Here is a 13,925-nt window from a genome sequence, read left to right on the forward strand (position 1 = left end):
GGTCAAATATATGATGACGGAAAGAGAACTGACTCTGGGTGGTGAACACACAATGTGATATATAGATGATGTATTACAGAATTGTACACCTGAAACCTATGTAACTTTACTAACCATTGTCACCCCAATACATTTTAATTAAAAAAAATCTTTCTACAATAACTTGATGTTTTTATGATCATTTTTGCTTGGTTGGTTTTTGTAATTAATTAGCATAAGATTTTGAACACAAAGAACAATTTTACTTTCAAAGGTCTATATGCACAACTTTTAGTAAGGATCTCTCTCTCTGTCTCTCTGTCTCTCTGTCTCTCTGTCTCTCTCTCTCACACACACACACACACCCCACTTACCTTGTTCAGCCACTTTAGCCCTGGTATCGTATTTGAGTTTATCTGTTCCTCCAGCCACGGGCGCATGCGCATCCTTTCCACCGGCATGGTGCCCCTCTGCAGAGAGAAACACACAACGTTAGGCATTTGTGCCACTGACTGTCTTGTCCGCACTATAAAGCTCTCTACCCCTGCCTGACGCTCTTCTATTGTCCCCTTCCTCATACCCACACAGCCTCTGTGCACGTGGGGATTGGGGCAGAGGGAGTACACTGAGGGGCTTTGCCTGAGAGCTACCAGCCCCTGGGCTTGAGCAGCCCACTCATTCTAGAGGAGATATCTCAGTGGGCGGTGCTATGGGCCAAGTGTGCTCTTAGCCGACAGGGTCCCACAGACACAGAAGACCTGGACTGGCAGAAACTCAGCTAGCCAGAGGGACCAGCCACCTCTGCGTGACCTTGCCTAAAGCTAGGTTTTACCCTCTCCCAAACAAGCTGTGTTTACAGCAGATACCTTTAGGCATTCAGAGCACCACTATTGTACAATACCTGTGAGTATTATCCTCCCAAGGACCAAGGATGGACAGAGCAAAACAATTGTAGTAAAGAGTTATTATAACTAATTCATTCCTTTGGGGTATCTGGGTTATAGAAATGCTTTGAACCTGCTATTGGCACTTCAAAGCTCTAAAGGAACCAATTCACTTGGTTCCAAAGTCTTTCACCAAATAGCCATTCCCTCCTGATATATCCCATCTACTCTCAGAGCTCACCAGCATCTTGCTCTGGCTTCAGCTTGGCTTTCACGTTAATGCATGCTCTTATGCAGTCCCTCAGGGATCCTTCTTCACTGCCACCCTCTCTCTCCAACCTGATACCATCCTCCCTTTTCCTTCAACTTACTTTCCCTCTAAAAATCGTTCCACGGGCTAATCACTTTTTCTCTACCAGCCCACACTATACCTCTCTTCCCTCCTTCCAGATAACATTTCTAGAAAGTCTTTCCCTTGTCCACCAAAACATATCTAGAGTAGAATCACTAACTAAGGACGATCTACCACTCATCTTCACCCTACTTACAAGTACATTTAAATTTAATGCAGATTTAAAAACTCAACATGATGCTGATTCAAGCTTCCATTCTTCGGGACTTAATAGACAGTGTGACGTAATCCTCTTTCAAACCTTTGCTGTCGCTTCTTTTTTACTCATTTCCTTCCCCCAAAAAATGAGCTCTGAAGATTCTGTTCTGATGAATTTGGGCTGAAATGATGCAAGTCTTAATAACTCTCTCTTCCAGTTCACAAAGAACTTCCTCTTTCCTCTATCCTGCCCCCACCTCATGCCAGAGCTCATGCAAACACCACTACATGACCCATGTGGGGCTGCATCTTTTGCCTGTAGAGCCAACGTAATTCTAGAACTAAATTCTAGAACCTGCCTTTCCCTTGTACGTCTCCCCCAGTTCTGCTCCACTCATTGTTACAGATGCCTCCTGCTCCTTGCTCACACCCTGCCCTCTGCTCTTCTTTCCCGGGCCTTGCCAATAGTTACCCATCCTCCAAGACCCAGCGTCTACCCTGCTTCTCCACCAACCTTCCCAGATCACTCCTCCTCCAGCACCCACAATACTCACTGATCTTACACTGCTCATTTGAAAATCAAACATGGCTTTAGGGCAGCTATTGGAAGTTGTCTTTATTCTTATCTAACTCTTACCTTAACTATAAATTTTGGGGCTGGTACAACCCGCCTTCCTAACCAAATGGTAAGCTCCCTTCCTTACCAAACAGTAAGCTCTCTGTGACTAGGAACTCCACCTCTTATAGGTCCGTTTATAATCCTACAAAGCCCAAATGTGGCCTTCTATCCAGGAGACATTCAGTGCAAGAGCCAGGCCATTCTAAATATCGGCCAAGGTGGGCTGCAATTCCACCTGCTCATCTGGTAGCTTTAGGCCACCATTCTTTGAGACAAATGAACGGAACCTCAAGGACAGTCCAAAAGGACATGGAATGGTCACGAGGAGCCTCAAGTTAAATTGCTCTTTGTGGTTCTCAAATCATTCCACTCATTCATTCATCCACCCATTCAAAGATCACGTATGGAGAATGATATTCCAAGAACAGGAAAAGGTAAGCCATTCCCCACCATCTAGGACTCCTCGCGCTAATAGGCGACAGCAAAGAAGAGAATTACCAGACCACACAAAGAGCCCTGTGTACAGAACAATACGGAGTTACCGGAGCATTCTGGGTGCGTTGGGGAAAACTATCCACAGAAGATCTCACTAGATGACTGACCACGGGGAGGGCTCTGCCCAACAGAGTGATGACCACCAACCCGGTTAGATCCTCTCTCTTAAGAAGATCCCAGGACACAGAGAGGAAGGCAGCTAAGTCCAGAGCGGTACAGAAAGTAGAGGGAGGAGCAGAAGTAGAAGTAGCTGTAGTAGTCACGAGTTCTTCTGAGGGGACAACATGGCAAACAGAACTGCTACAAATCGCTGCTCTATCTAAACTCAGCAATGTGGGGAAATGACAGGGGTGTGTAAATGGCCCTTCTTCCAACCTGTCCTTATAATAACATAACAATCCTCGCATATTTTTTTCACAAACAACCTATTAGGAAAAAATGGTCACCTGAAATATTTCAAAAAGCTATCTATCTTTAAAACTAAAGGTTATGTGGGGAGATACAGTCAACCCTCATTATTTGCAGATTCCATATTTGCAAATTCCCTACTCACGAAAATTTATTAATAATGCCCAAATCAATTCTCATGCTGCTTTCATAATCATTAGCAGACATGCACGAAGAGGTGAAAAATTCAAGTTATCCAATGTACATGTTTCCGAGGCCCGACAAGACATTCTGCCTTCTTATTTCAGCTCACACTGTAAACAAATGTCCTTCTCACTGTCTATTTCAGGCAACATTTTTCTGCTTTTTGTTGGAGATTTTACTGTTTAAGATGGCCCCCAAGAACGGTTTGTCTGAAGTGTGGTCTACGGTTCATAAATGTAAGACGGCAGTGATGTAGCTTATGGAGAAAATACATCTGTTAGACAAACTTCCTTTAGGCATGAGTTACAGTGCTGTTGGCTTTGAGTCCAATTAATAAATCAACCATAATTAAATAAGGAGTCTTTAAACAGAAACACACATAAAACAAGATTATTGATTGGTGAATGAAAACGCTGTAATCAGAGGCTCAGAGGTACCTAATGTCCTTATAAGAAGAGGGAAATTTGGACACAGAGACACACTGAGAGAACATCATGTGAAGACATACATGGAGGGAAGACGGCCATATGAAGACAGAATCAGAGCCTAGGATGATGCTGATGAGGCCGGGAAAGATCCTCCCCCCCAGGGCTTCAGGGAGAGAAATTGCCCTGCAAACACTTTGATTTTTGGACTTCTAGCCTCCAAAACCGTGAGAGAATAAATTTCTGTTGTTTTAAGCCAGTTTGTGGTACTTTATTATGGCAGCTCCAGGAAACTAATGTAGAAGGTACTCTGACGTCAGGTAACAGAGCCCCAACCTAGTCTACAGGTAAAGGAAAGCATCCCAAAGTAGCGAGAAGGAAGAAGAAATGCTGCAGAGGCCCTAGGGCAGGAGGACCAACTGCCAGAAGACAAGCAGGAACAGGGAGGAAGCCAGGGACAGGCTGACCCTGCCTGTCAGGGGCCACACAGAGAATGTCTGTGTCGAGAACCACACAGAGGATGTTGCTCATCATCTAAGACTGAAGAGAAAACTGGAGACTTTCGTGAATGAAAGATTGGATCAGGTTTATTAATAGTAAAGGTAAGAGCTGATTACAAAATCTAGACCAGTGTTTCCTCAACTTTAATATGCAGACTCATCTCAATTCAGTAAGTCTACGTAAGCCCTGTGATTAACAAGCTCCTGGGTCCTTGGACGACACTGAGGAGAGCAAGGCTGTAGATTGACTTTTAGGTTCACAAGTCACCTGGCTCTGTGACTTCCAATTCTGGTCATTCTGGCAGACAGACCTCATTAGTCTTAGCGTGTCAGATTCGGCTGCATTATCTGTCGGCCCAACCCTTATTTTACATACCATGCCTTTCTAACAAAGATGCAGCTCAGCCAAATCTCAACGTTTATCACTTACCTAGTCAAGACACTATGGAAATCACACAAGTAGTTTTTTTTCCCCCTAGATCTTTAATCAGGACTGTTATTTAATTATAAGCAGATTTTCAGGAAAATCAAATATATCAAGTATCAGAGAAGGGAAGCTCTGATATAAGGGGCTTCACTTATTTCAGGTTCTTTTTTTTAAAATAGCTAGGACATCCCTGCTGATACATAATGAAAAGCTAACCTTTTTACATGAAGGCACTTCCTCTTTTTTACTTGATTTTATAGCCTGGTCTCTCCCTCCCACACTGAACAGGTAATGAATTACCAGGGGCCTTGCCACATGACACAGAAGAGAAAGGGTGCAGTTTGGCTTAGATTTCTCATGACTATCAGAAGTCGGGTATGCATTCCTTCTTCTGTGAAAGAAAGCAAACGTGGAACTCTCCGTTGAGAATAGCAGCAGAAACTCATCATTTGGTTTGGCACTAAAAAGAAATTCTATTTCCAGAGATTAAAAAGCTGGGATGATGGTCACAGAGGGTCAGAGGCCTGAGGACTGAGAGTACTGAAAAAAGGCACTTAACTCGACATGTGTTTTCTAGCTTCCATCAATGAAAATCAAAGTGACAGATGGTCTTCTTTCTCTAAGGCAATTTCCCACAGGCACCAACACCCCCGCCCACATGAAACTTGAAGAAGGCATGGCACTAGGCAGAAGAAACACAGAGGTGCTATTTTTGCCTGGAGAACCAAAATCCACCAGAAATGAGGACACGTGTGGTCCAGGCCTGACTTTGCCATTGTCACCAGTGGTCCTTGGGCTAGTTACCCAATCTTTCTAGTCCACGCTTCAATCATCTAGAAAAATGAGAGCTTCCAAAAAGATACTTGCTGAGGTCATCTAGGAATCCTTTTGTAACATGAAGGCTCAGAATCCGATTAATCTTTTTGGTATGCTTCTAATCCTGTACACTGTGTCGTTTTGAAAAGTGAAATGCTAAAATGTTATGGTTCGATAAACCTAACATATGAAGCAGCTACCCTCGAGCCCGACAAAAGGCAGATTCTAAACTCAGGTACCATCACGCCTTTGAGATGTGGGGTTGGGATCATCTTCAAAACCACGGCATCGGGCTACAAATCAATTCAGGACATGACAGGTATTTAGAATATTACTGGCGCCAGTGCTTCTGCGTGAAGGCACACACGTTGTTCTCTGTGATTCACAGGACGTGAATCACGTCCCTCGTGAAGTGACAAGGCTATGGTCCTGAGCAGTGCCATTAACCGTGACCTTGAGTTTTAACCTAAATAACTAAGGCATGGATCTCAGAATAGTAACAGCAATGGCTACGATTTCCTGGGCACTTGCTATATGTCAGGCATTCAAACCAGAGTTTTCGATGAGTTTTCCCATTTAACTCTGACAACCCTGGAACTTTATTACCCCATACTACAGATGAGGGGATAGTTGGGGAAGGGCTCCAAGACAACCTGCTAGTCAGCAGGGAGCCCAGACTCTCAGTCAGGCCTGTCTGAAATGCCCAGGCTCGGAAACCCAACCTGTGCTTTCATCTTACTTAAGAAAGCACTCAGTTCTGATGGCCTTTTAACTGTTCTAATTACCGGGGCCTTTCCCAACTCCTCTCTGTTCTGCATACCACTGACATATTAATCTTCCTAAAATACCATTTAAATCGCGTTAATGTTCTGTTCTAGAGACTTCTAAATGTCCCTGCTGGACTTAAGATAATAAAATCCTTGCCTGGGGGGGTGCTTCTGGTAAAACCCAGGAGCCTTACAGTGACTATTCTATAGAAACAACGGAAGACAGAAGACAATGGAAAGATGTCTTTAAGCTACTGAAAGAAAACTACTGCTATTTTAAAAGGTTATATACAGCAAATGAGGAGGAAATACAGGCATCAGAGAAAAACTTAAGAGAACTTTCCATGAGGAGCCCCATAGCTCATCAGCTCCCGGTTACAGGGTTATATTAATAGAAGATAAGCCGAAACTGGGCAAGAGCAAAGGCAAACGTATGGAACCAGGATGCTAAGGACAGGGCTAAAGCTGGAGTTTGCGTCACAGATCTGACCACAGCCGTGCTTGGTCCCATCTCCTCTGCAATTGTGCCATTTGTTTTCAATATGCTTGTGAAGGTCCTTGTCATCTAATAGCTCTCCCTACGTAGCCATGTACCCAGCCCCTTACCAACCTACAGAAATGTTACCCTCCCAGCAAAAGCTATCTCAAGCCCATTTTCATCCATTAAAACTTCTCTCACAATTCTAAACCACTGGATCCTCTTCTACGGTATGCATTGTCTGAAGTATCCAGTTATTAAACACATATTATTAGAAAAAGCTGTGCTATGGAGGAAATGGAGACGTGTGCACGCTCACGATCGTCAAGGAATTAATAAATTAACTGGGAATATCACACAAATCATGTAAAGCTAACTACTACTACTATAATAAAAGACTAATAGAGATCAGCAGGCAGTATATGATTAATTGCCCACTAGGTGAACTAAAGAATACATAAATCATTATTAGGTGGGTTTCTAAGGGAAAGCTCTATGATAAAGGAAGAGCATATAGGAAGGGGGGGAATTGCTTAGGCAGACAGAAGGTAGCAAGCAAGCCAGGGAAGATGAAAGTTGGTATCGATGGCCAAAGCAGGACCAAGGAAGGTGCTTGCTGATGTGGGCAAAGCACACCAACGTGAGTGGGGCTTCCTCAGAGTCACTTAGCATGTGAGAGGCACGCACTGGATATTTCACATAAGTCATCTCAAACCCTCATAACAGCCCTGATCAGTTAAATAGTATCATCCCCATTCCAGAAATGAGGAAAAGCATAGCTTGAATCGGTAATTAAAAAGTAGAAAAAAGAAAAAGTGTCCAGGCCCCCAGATGAGGAACCGAGATTTGAACCCAGGTCTTTCTGAAAGGTCTCAAATGTCTAGCTAGAGACTGAGCTTGCTGACAGAGGTTACTAAAAACTTCTGAATAGCCATTGTTCACTACCATGGACCAAGCAGCACTGTATACTGGGGCAAATGGAGGCAAGGAGATAAGCTAGAAGCTACTGCTCTGGTCCCGGATGGTGGCTATGGAAATGCACAGAAAGAAAAAAACAAAAAAACAAAAACAGTGGTAATACACTTTGCAGGAATATAATTGCAATTTTTATAGTAATTTTTCTGGGACATACAGTAGTCCTTCCAAACATGCAAGTTCCTCGTACATGACTTTCTACATTCCTCACACTGACCCTTGTGTACCCTTTTAGCAAAAGTAAGAATTTCAGCTCAATATTATGTGAGCTGAGAGGAATATAGAATTGAAAATTGAAAGTCACCCTCATCATCATTATCCCCATTATATTTGTTCAAGTGCTTCAGACGTTAGGCCCAGGGCTTTGGATGCATTATTTCACGTAATCTTCAAACCAGCTGCATGAGGTTAAGTATCTTATCTCCATCTTACAGAAGAGGAAATTATGCTGCTTACCAAGCTGCAGAGCTATTAAGTAGCAAGGCCAGGATTCAAATCCAGATCTGCCAAAAGCTCCAGACCAGTGTTTCTCAAACCTCAGGTTGCAACCCATCCAACGGTCGTAGAATCAATTTACTGAATTAGGATCAGCATTACTGAGGTTAACACCAGCACTTTAATTTTAATGTATGAGAATACAGAAGAGAAATTATGACAGTTCCCCAAATGAGGGTAAGCACTGTTTTATTAAACTTTTGTTTTGATTTTATATTATATTATACTGGCACTGTAGTCGAGTACGAAAAAACACTGCACTAGGCTGAACTGCTTCCCAGGTGTGTGAACAGATGTGTGGGAGCACGTGGGTGGCAGGTGGAGGGAGAAGGAATGGTGGAAAAGCAAAAAGCAGAAGAGAAAGGTGTAGGAAGACAAGCAGCAGCAAACCCGTAGAACTGTCCTGAAGACAGAAGTGAAATGTATGAGAGAAGTTTAATAGCATGTTCAGAGCTAAGTAAGATTACATGACTCTGTATATTAGGGCAGCGCTTTGAGACGTACTCATTTGGCTCTACTTAATACTCCTCTGCCTACGGTATTCAGATCACTCTCCATACTCTGGTGGGACCCTGGAGGATGAAGTCAGTACTTACCAGTCATGAAACCAGAAAGATATTTAACATTGGGATGGAGCACCAGACACAGAATAAAGCATGTTTCTCAGTGTAAGTATTATCTGCACCAATGTAAAACCAATTTTAAAAAGTTTTATTGAATTTCAGGGTAGTTAGTAAGCAGTGGAAATCAACGGTACAATATCAAATTGTATCACTGATGTGATCTTTATTTCATGCATTGATTGTTTTATTTTACTGAATTTTAAAAAGATGCATGTCATAGATTCATACCAGAACTGTAGTCTCTAGCCCAGTTTTTCTCAAGGTTTTAAGCAATTCAACCATGAATTCTCCTACTGTGTGGATTTTTCAGGAACCCGCCCTTGAAGGATGTGGCAGGATTGCTGTGAACGGCTGCCCCGAACACATCACGACCTGTAGTTACACTTCTCAATTCACCTGTATCAGCATCCCAAAACTGCCTACGCAATGTTAGTACCTGGGGAGTTTAAAAAGAAGAAGGAGAAAAAGATTCCTGGCCCCCTCCTAGACCTAGGGACTAAGACTGTTCAGGGCTTAAGCACCAGGAAGTTATTGTCCCAGGGTAATTCTGAGAAGCGGCTAAATATGGGCATCGCTGTCATTTAGTGCCCATTAGCCCAATGGCCTTTTCCAGATCCCACATGTTTAACGAACATCTCCTATGGAATCATGGAAAAAACGGGGAGGCCAGTGATGAATACATTTCATCGTGAATGGATATGAATGTGAAAGAAGTTAAAATTCGAAAACGCTTTAAATACCATAGACTCCCATACTGAGAATCATCCAAATGATAGTTTTGCATATTCTCCATTCTACCCACAAGTTTCTTGTTAGGCATGTTTTCTGCATTCTTTTAGAAGATATTACCATAGCTACTTTACCAAAATTACCCTGTCTCTGACCACAGACTACTCTGGTACCTGAAACAGCGTGATTTAGCCTCCGATAGTAACTTGTGCTGTATCACAACCCTCAGCCGACAAAGACACTCGTCACATATGGCCTCCAGATGTGTGCTCGAAAGACACCAAAGTATCACTGGCTTTCAGTCCTGCGGGTCACCTCACGGGCATTCTAGGAAACAGGTCTCAGTGTAGCCTACAGAGAACAGGAATTCTGCATCCCGAACATAAGCCTGGAAACTACAGGGAACATGCGACATCCATGCAGATGTGCGCTTTTCCGAGAGACGGTATGAACCCTATAGTGCATCCTGCCCAGCGAGCTTCATTTCCCTGCTCCCTCTCCCTGGAATGTCCCCTCTCTGGACCCATTCTCTTTCCCAACAGCTGTCCCACCACTTCCCCACCACTGCCTCCCTCTTCTTGTTTGCTCATGTGCAACAATTTATGACTGAGCTGAATAACACCCAGTCATAATACTGGGTGAGAGATTTATGGTTATCACCTCATCTGAGCTTTTGGTCTCTGCAGACCTTTTCTGCTTCTCCCTCATCAGTTCCCGTTCCTGGTCCCCACAGGCACACATTCAGACGTTTCCATCCTCACACTCCCTGCTTCACTTCCACACCTGTCAGTCCCTGCAAATGCGCTTGCCTCCAACTTCAGAGAGAAAACTAGAGGCCACCGGGCTCCTCTTTCTGAATTCCTTAACTCCCTTCCCGCTTCAAACTTTTCTGGACTTCTGTGATCTCCTTTTTTCCTTCTTCAGACCAGGTGGGTGGTAATGCCACTCTCAGCAGCAGGGCATGTGGAAGGTTTATGAGAAGAAATCCTGAGATTGGTTTCAGGTTTACTAAATTTGAGGTATCTGTGGGATAGCCAAAAAAGGTGTTGGGTGGGCAATTCGATATGTAAGGCTCAGGAAAAAGGGTTAGCCTAGAAATAGCCAAGCACCCCTTTACATATTATTCAAATGCCATCTCTTCCACAAAGCCTATCCTGGCCAAGCGAAACTCCCCTTGAATTCATAAAACACACTATCTCTAACATGTATCTTATGATGCCTTCCTTTCATTTTTATGTCCTGTACTCCACTGAGACAAAAGCTCCTTTTCAGCTGTAAACAGGATAACACTGCTACACATGTTAACTATGTAGTCTTGTACTTTGCACCCAGCAAGCTCCCAATAAATGCAGACCAGCTCTCTCCAGCAACACTGGACATGTTCTATTAACATATCCCCCCTTCCCAGTCCAACTAGGTAGCTACTAACCACATGTGGCTGCTAAACACCTGATTGTGGCTAGTGTGAATGAGGAACCACTTGTGCCCAAAGATGCACACGGAGTTTCGAGGCTGGTTCTAGTCTTTCAAATCAGTGAGGGGTCAGGTGTCCGGTAAAAACAAACTATCTGCATAGGACACCCCTGTGGGGTTCCTGAAGAAGCAGGTTACCCATCTGACACTGAAACTGTTCCACTTTGAGAAAAGCCTGGTGTTTACAAGCCTGACTCACACTCTGAAAGCTTAATCTCCTTTTGGAAAGCAACCTGTTGGTAAGTGGGGAGCTTCCATGGAACGAATCCTTATCCTGGTCTAGATATGCAAGCCCTTGAAAACATCACCAGCTGGCAGGTACAGAGCACACGGTATCCCATGTTACACCATAATGATATTAGCAAAGACAGCAAACAAGTATTAAGTGCTTAACAGGGTTAGGCAATCTCATTATGACCATTAGTTCACTTGATTCACGATAACTAAAATTCCCATTTTATAGATGAAGAAACTGAGGCACATAAGGTTAAGTAACTGGCCCAAGGTTACAGAGCTACTGACGGGTAGAGTTCAGATTTAAACAGGAGTCTTAGGTCCTTACTTAGCTTTTGGACCTTGAGGCCAAACTGGGGGTCCACATAAAGAAGCATCGAGGGCCCCATGCCTTCCACTCTGACACAGCATCTGCACTGGGAACCTGTGCTAAAGGAGAGCCCAGCCAGGGCCAAGAGAGTTTCCACAGACACAGTTTATGGTGACCGTTGGTCCGTTTATCGGACCGTTGGACCGATGGACCGTTACTTATAACAGCAAAAAATTTAAATTGATCCAAATACTAGATAGTAAGAAGTAAAAAATGCAGTAGATTCAAGTAATGGAATATTGTGACTATTATTTCTTGTGACAAAATATTTCTGTGACAAAATAGTCTTATTACCAAGGAAAAAGAGTAACTTGACAATGGAGAAGACTGACAGACACCTCCTTAATCAAATGATCAAAAGAATATCACCAATAAAGGAACAAGTCAAAGTCAAACACCCCCTGAGAAGATGCAATATCACATCCCATCTGTGATATTCTTGCAGAAAATAAACAACCTGAATCCAATCCCGAGGAAACTACCCATAAACCCGAGTGAATGGACACTCTATAATTACAGAAACCGGCTTGTAATTGCCAAAAATGTCAAGTTCATGGAAGTAAAGGAAGAAGTAAAGAGGAATGACGCCTGAGCCTGGATCGGATCCTTTTGCTACAAGGGACATTGTTGGGACAACTGGCATACCTGAATGGGGCCTGTGGATGAGATGGTATTCATGTTAATTGCCTAATTCTAACAGTTGCATTGTGGTCATGTTGGAGAGTGTCCTTGTTTGCAGGAAAGACACACTCAAATATTCAGGAGTGATGGGAAGTCATTTCCGCAAGTTACTTTCCAAAGGTTCAGAAAAAAAATTCTTTGTAATATTTTTGCAACTTAGTGTAAGTCTGAAATTAGTTGCACAGAAAAAGACTAGGCAAGAAAGACAATAGCAAATTACAAGTAATTTACAGTCTAGAAAGGGAAATGACAGTATTTCTGCAAATACAACAAACTCTAGGAAATTCTCTGTTGTGGTACTGAAACTGCTGGCAGTTTTTTCTTTATCCAGACATCGCGACTCTATTAAGCACAGGCATCAATCATTTTATCCCTCCATCCATAAGGGGCAGCGCAATCAAGCAACAATTATCTGAACAAGGAGTCTCGAAGCTTCGTTTCCTGGGGAGGATGAGGAGCGACCGTGCATAATTCATTTAAATTGCTGCTTGTGTAGAAAACTAAAAGTGAGACTACCGACCGAAATGCTTGCTTGGATGTTTTAGAGAAGGCTCTCAGATTTAAACATCAAAGATTACCACCTTCTGTCAAACCTCTGTACGAATATTTAATTGAAGCTATTTAAATTTTAAAACACAATGTTGTTTCCCAAGTGAATTGTCTCCACCCCACAGGTTAAGTTAGCAGCAAAGGACGCAGGTCAGAAGCACCATTCCTCGGCTGCCACTGATTGTATTTTTCAGATATTCAGCATTCAGAGGCCCCATACCACTGTATTCTCTGCAGAGTATTTTAGGCCAGCTCCCAGTTGTCACCAGAGCTCCTAAAGCTGGCATTCCCAGCGTAGTTTCATTTTCTTTCATGACAATATTCCCACTCCCACAGCCTTTCAAGAGCTTGGCTCCAAAAGGGCCCACCATGAGTAAGGGTTTTGGTTCTTGTTTCTCATTTACAACTTCTCCTCAACTGGTAGAATTCCGAGACTGAATAACCTCCAGCTCTACTTGCTCTAACTTGGCTGAAGATTTCAGTAACTACTTTGGCCTCAGAGTAACACGCAAAACACATACTTACTATTCTCCCAGAGAGTAACTATAACCCTGCAAGAATAGAAAGTGAAACCAGTGGATCAGGAACAATTCCTTGTTCAAGTGGTACCAAACAGCCACTCTGACTGCTCTCCCCCTCCCAACCCCAATCTGTCATCTTCCCTACAGCCAAAGGACCCTTGTAAGGCACAGACAGGACCTGCTCAGAGCCCACTGTTGTCACATGCACTGGCTCCAGCTTCATCTCCCTTCCTTGTTCTTATTCCCAGAACCTGCAGCCAGTGGTCTGCTCTAAGGCCTTGGCATCCATTTATCACCTAGCCTCAAGAAAGTCCCCTTTCACTGGCTAACCCTTACATTCTTCAAGTCTTAGCTTCAAAATCACTTCCTCAGCAAGCCTCCTGAATCTCCCCAGGCCAGGCCAGGCCCCCAAATCTGTCTGCCTCACTGGACGCTAATCTCCAGGAGGCCTAAAACCAATTTTGTCCGTTCACCACTGTTCCCAGGGCCTAGAGTATGGCAAAGGCCTATGCTTAATAAATAAACTAAGAAATTACTATGTGTGCCGGGCACATATGACAGTCAAAGAGGGAACAGACAGGGGACTTGCACCTGGTAAAAGAAAGCTGGTACACAAGCAATTACAATGAGGAAAATGATGATTGGCCATTAAAAAAGAAAAGGTATAGATAAATGCCATGGGGAATTCCATCTATAAAAGGAGTGGTGTATACATTTTTAAAATTATTGCTCAGAAACAATGCT

The 13,925-nt window shown here is 43.3% G+C and overlaps 1 protein-coding gene across 16 annotated transcripts in view; it reads right to left on the reverse strand.

Annotated features, from left to right (window-relative positions):
* IRF2 (interferon regulatory factor 2) overlaps positions 1-13,925 on the reverse strand; it is a 75,279-nt gene that overhangs the window by 39,640 nt on the left and 21,714 nt on the right. For 14 of the 16 annotated variants that reach the window (XM_081046229.1, XM_081046222.1, XM_081046227.1 and 11 more), the window contains one exon: positions 354-449. In XM_081046229.1, coding sequence (XP_080902355.1) covers positions 354-440 — 87 coding nt within the window. In that variant the 5' untranslated portion in view covers positions 441-449. Of the gene's footprint in view, positions 1-353; positions 450-1,104; positions 1,173-1,449; positions 2,123-13,925 lie in introns of those variants that run through there. The other 2 variants (XM_081046221.1, XM_081046225.1) reach the window with 2 other exon arrangements.

Source organism: Rhinolophus hipposideros (assembly GCF_964194185.1).
Source record: "Rhinolophus hipposideros genome assembly, chromosome: 4".
NCBI lineage: Eukaryota > Metazoa > Chordata > Mammalia > Chiroptera > Rhinolophidae > Rhinolophus > Rhinolophus hipposideros.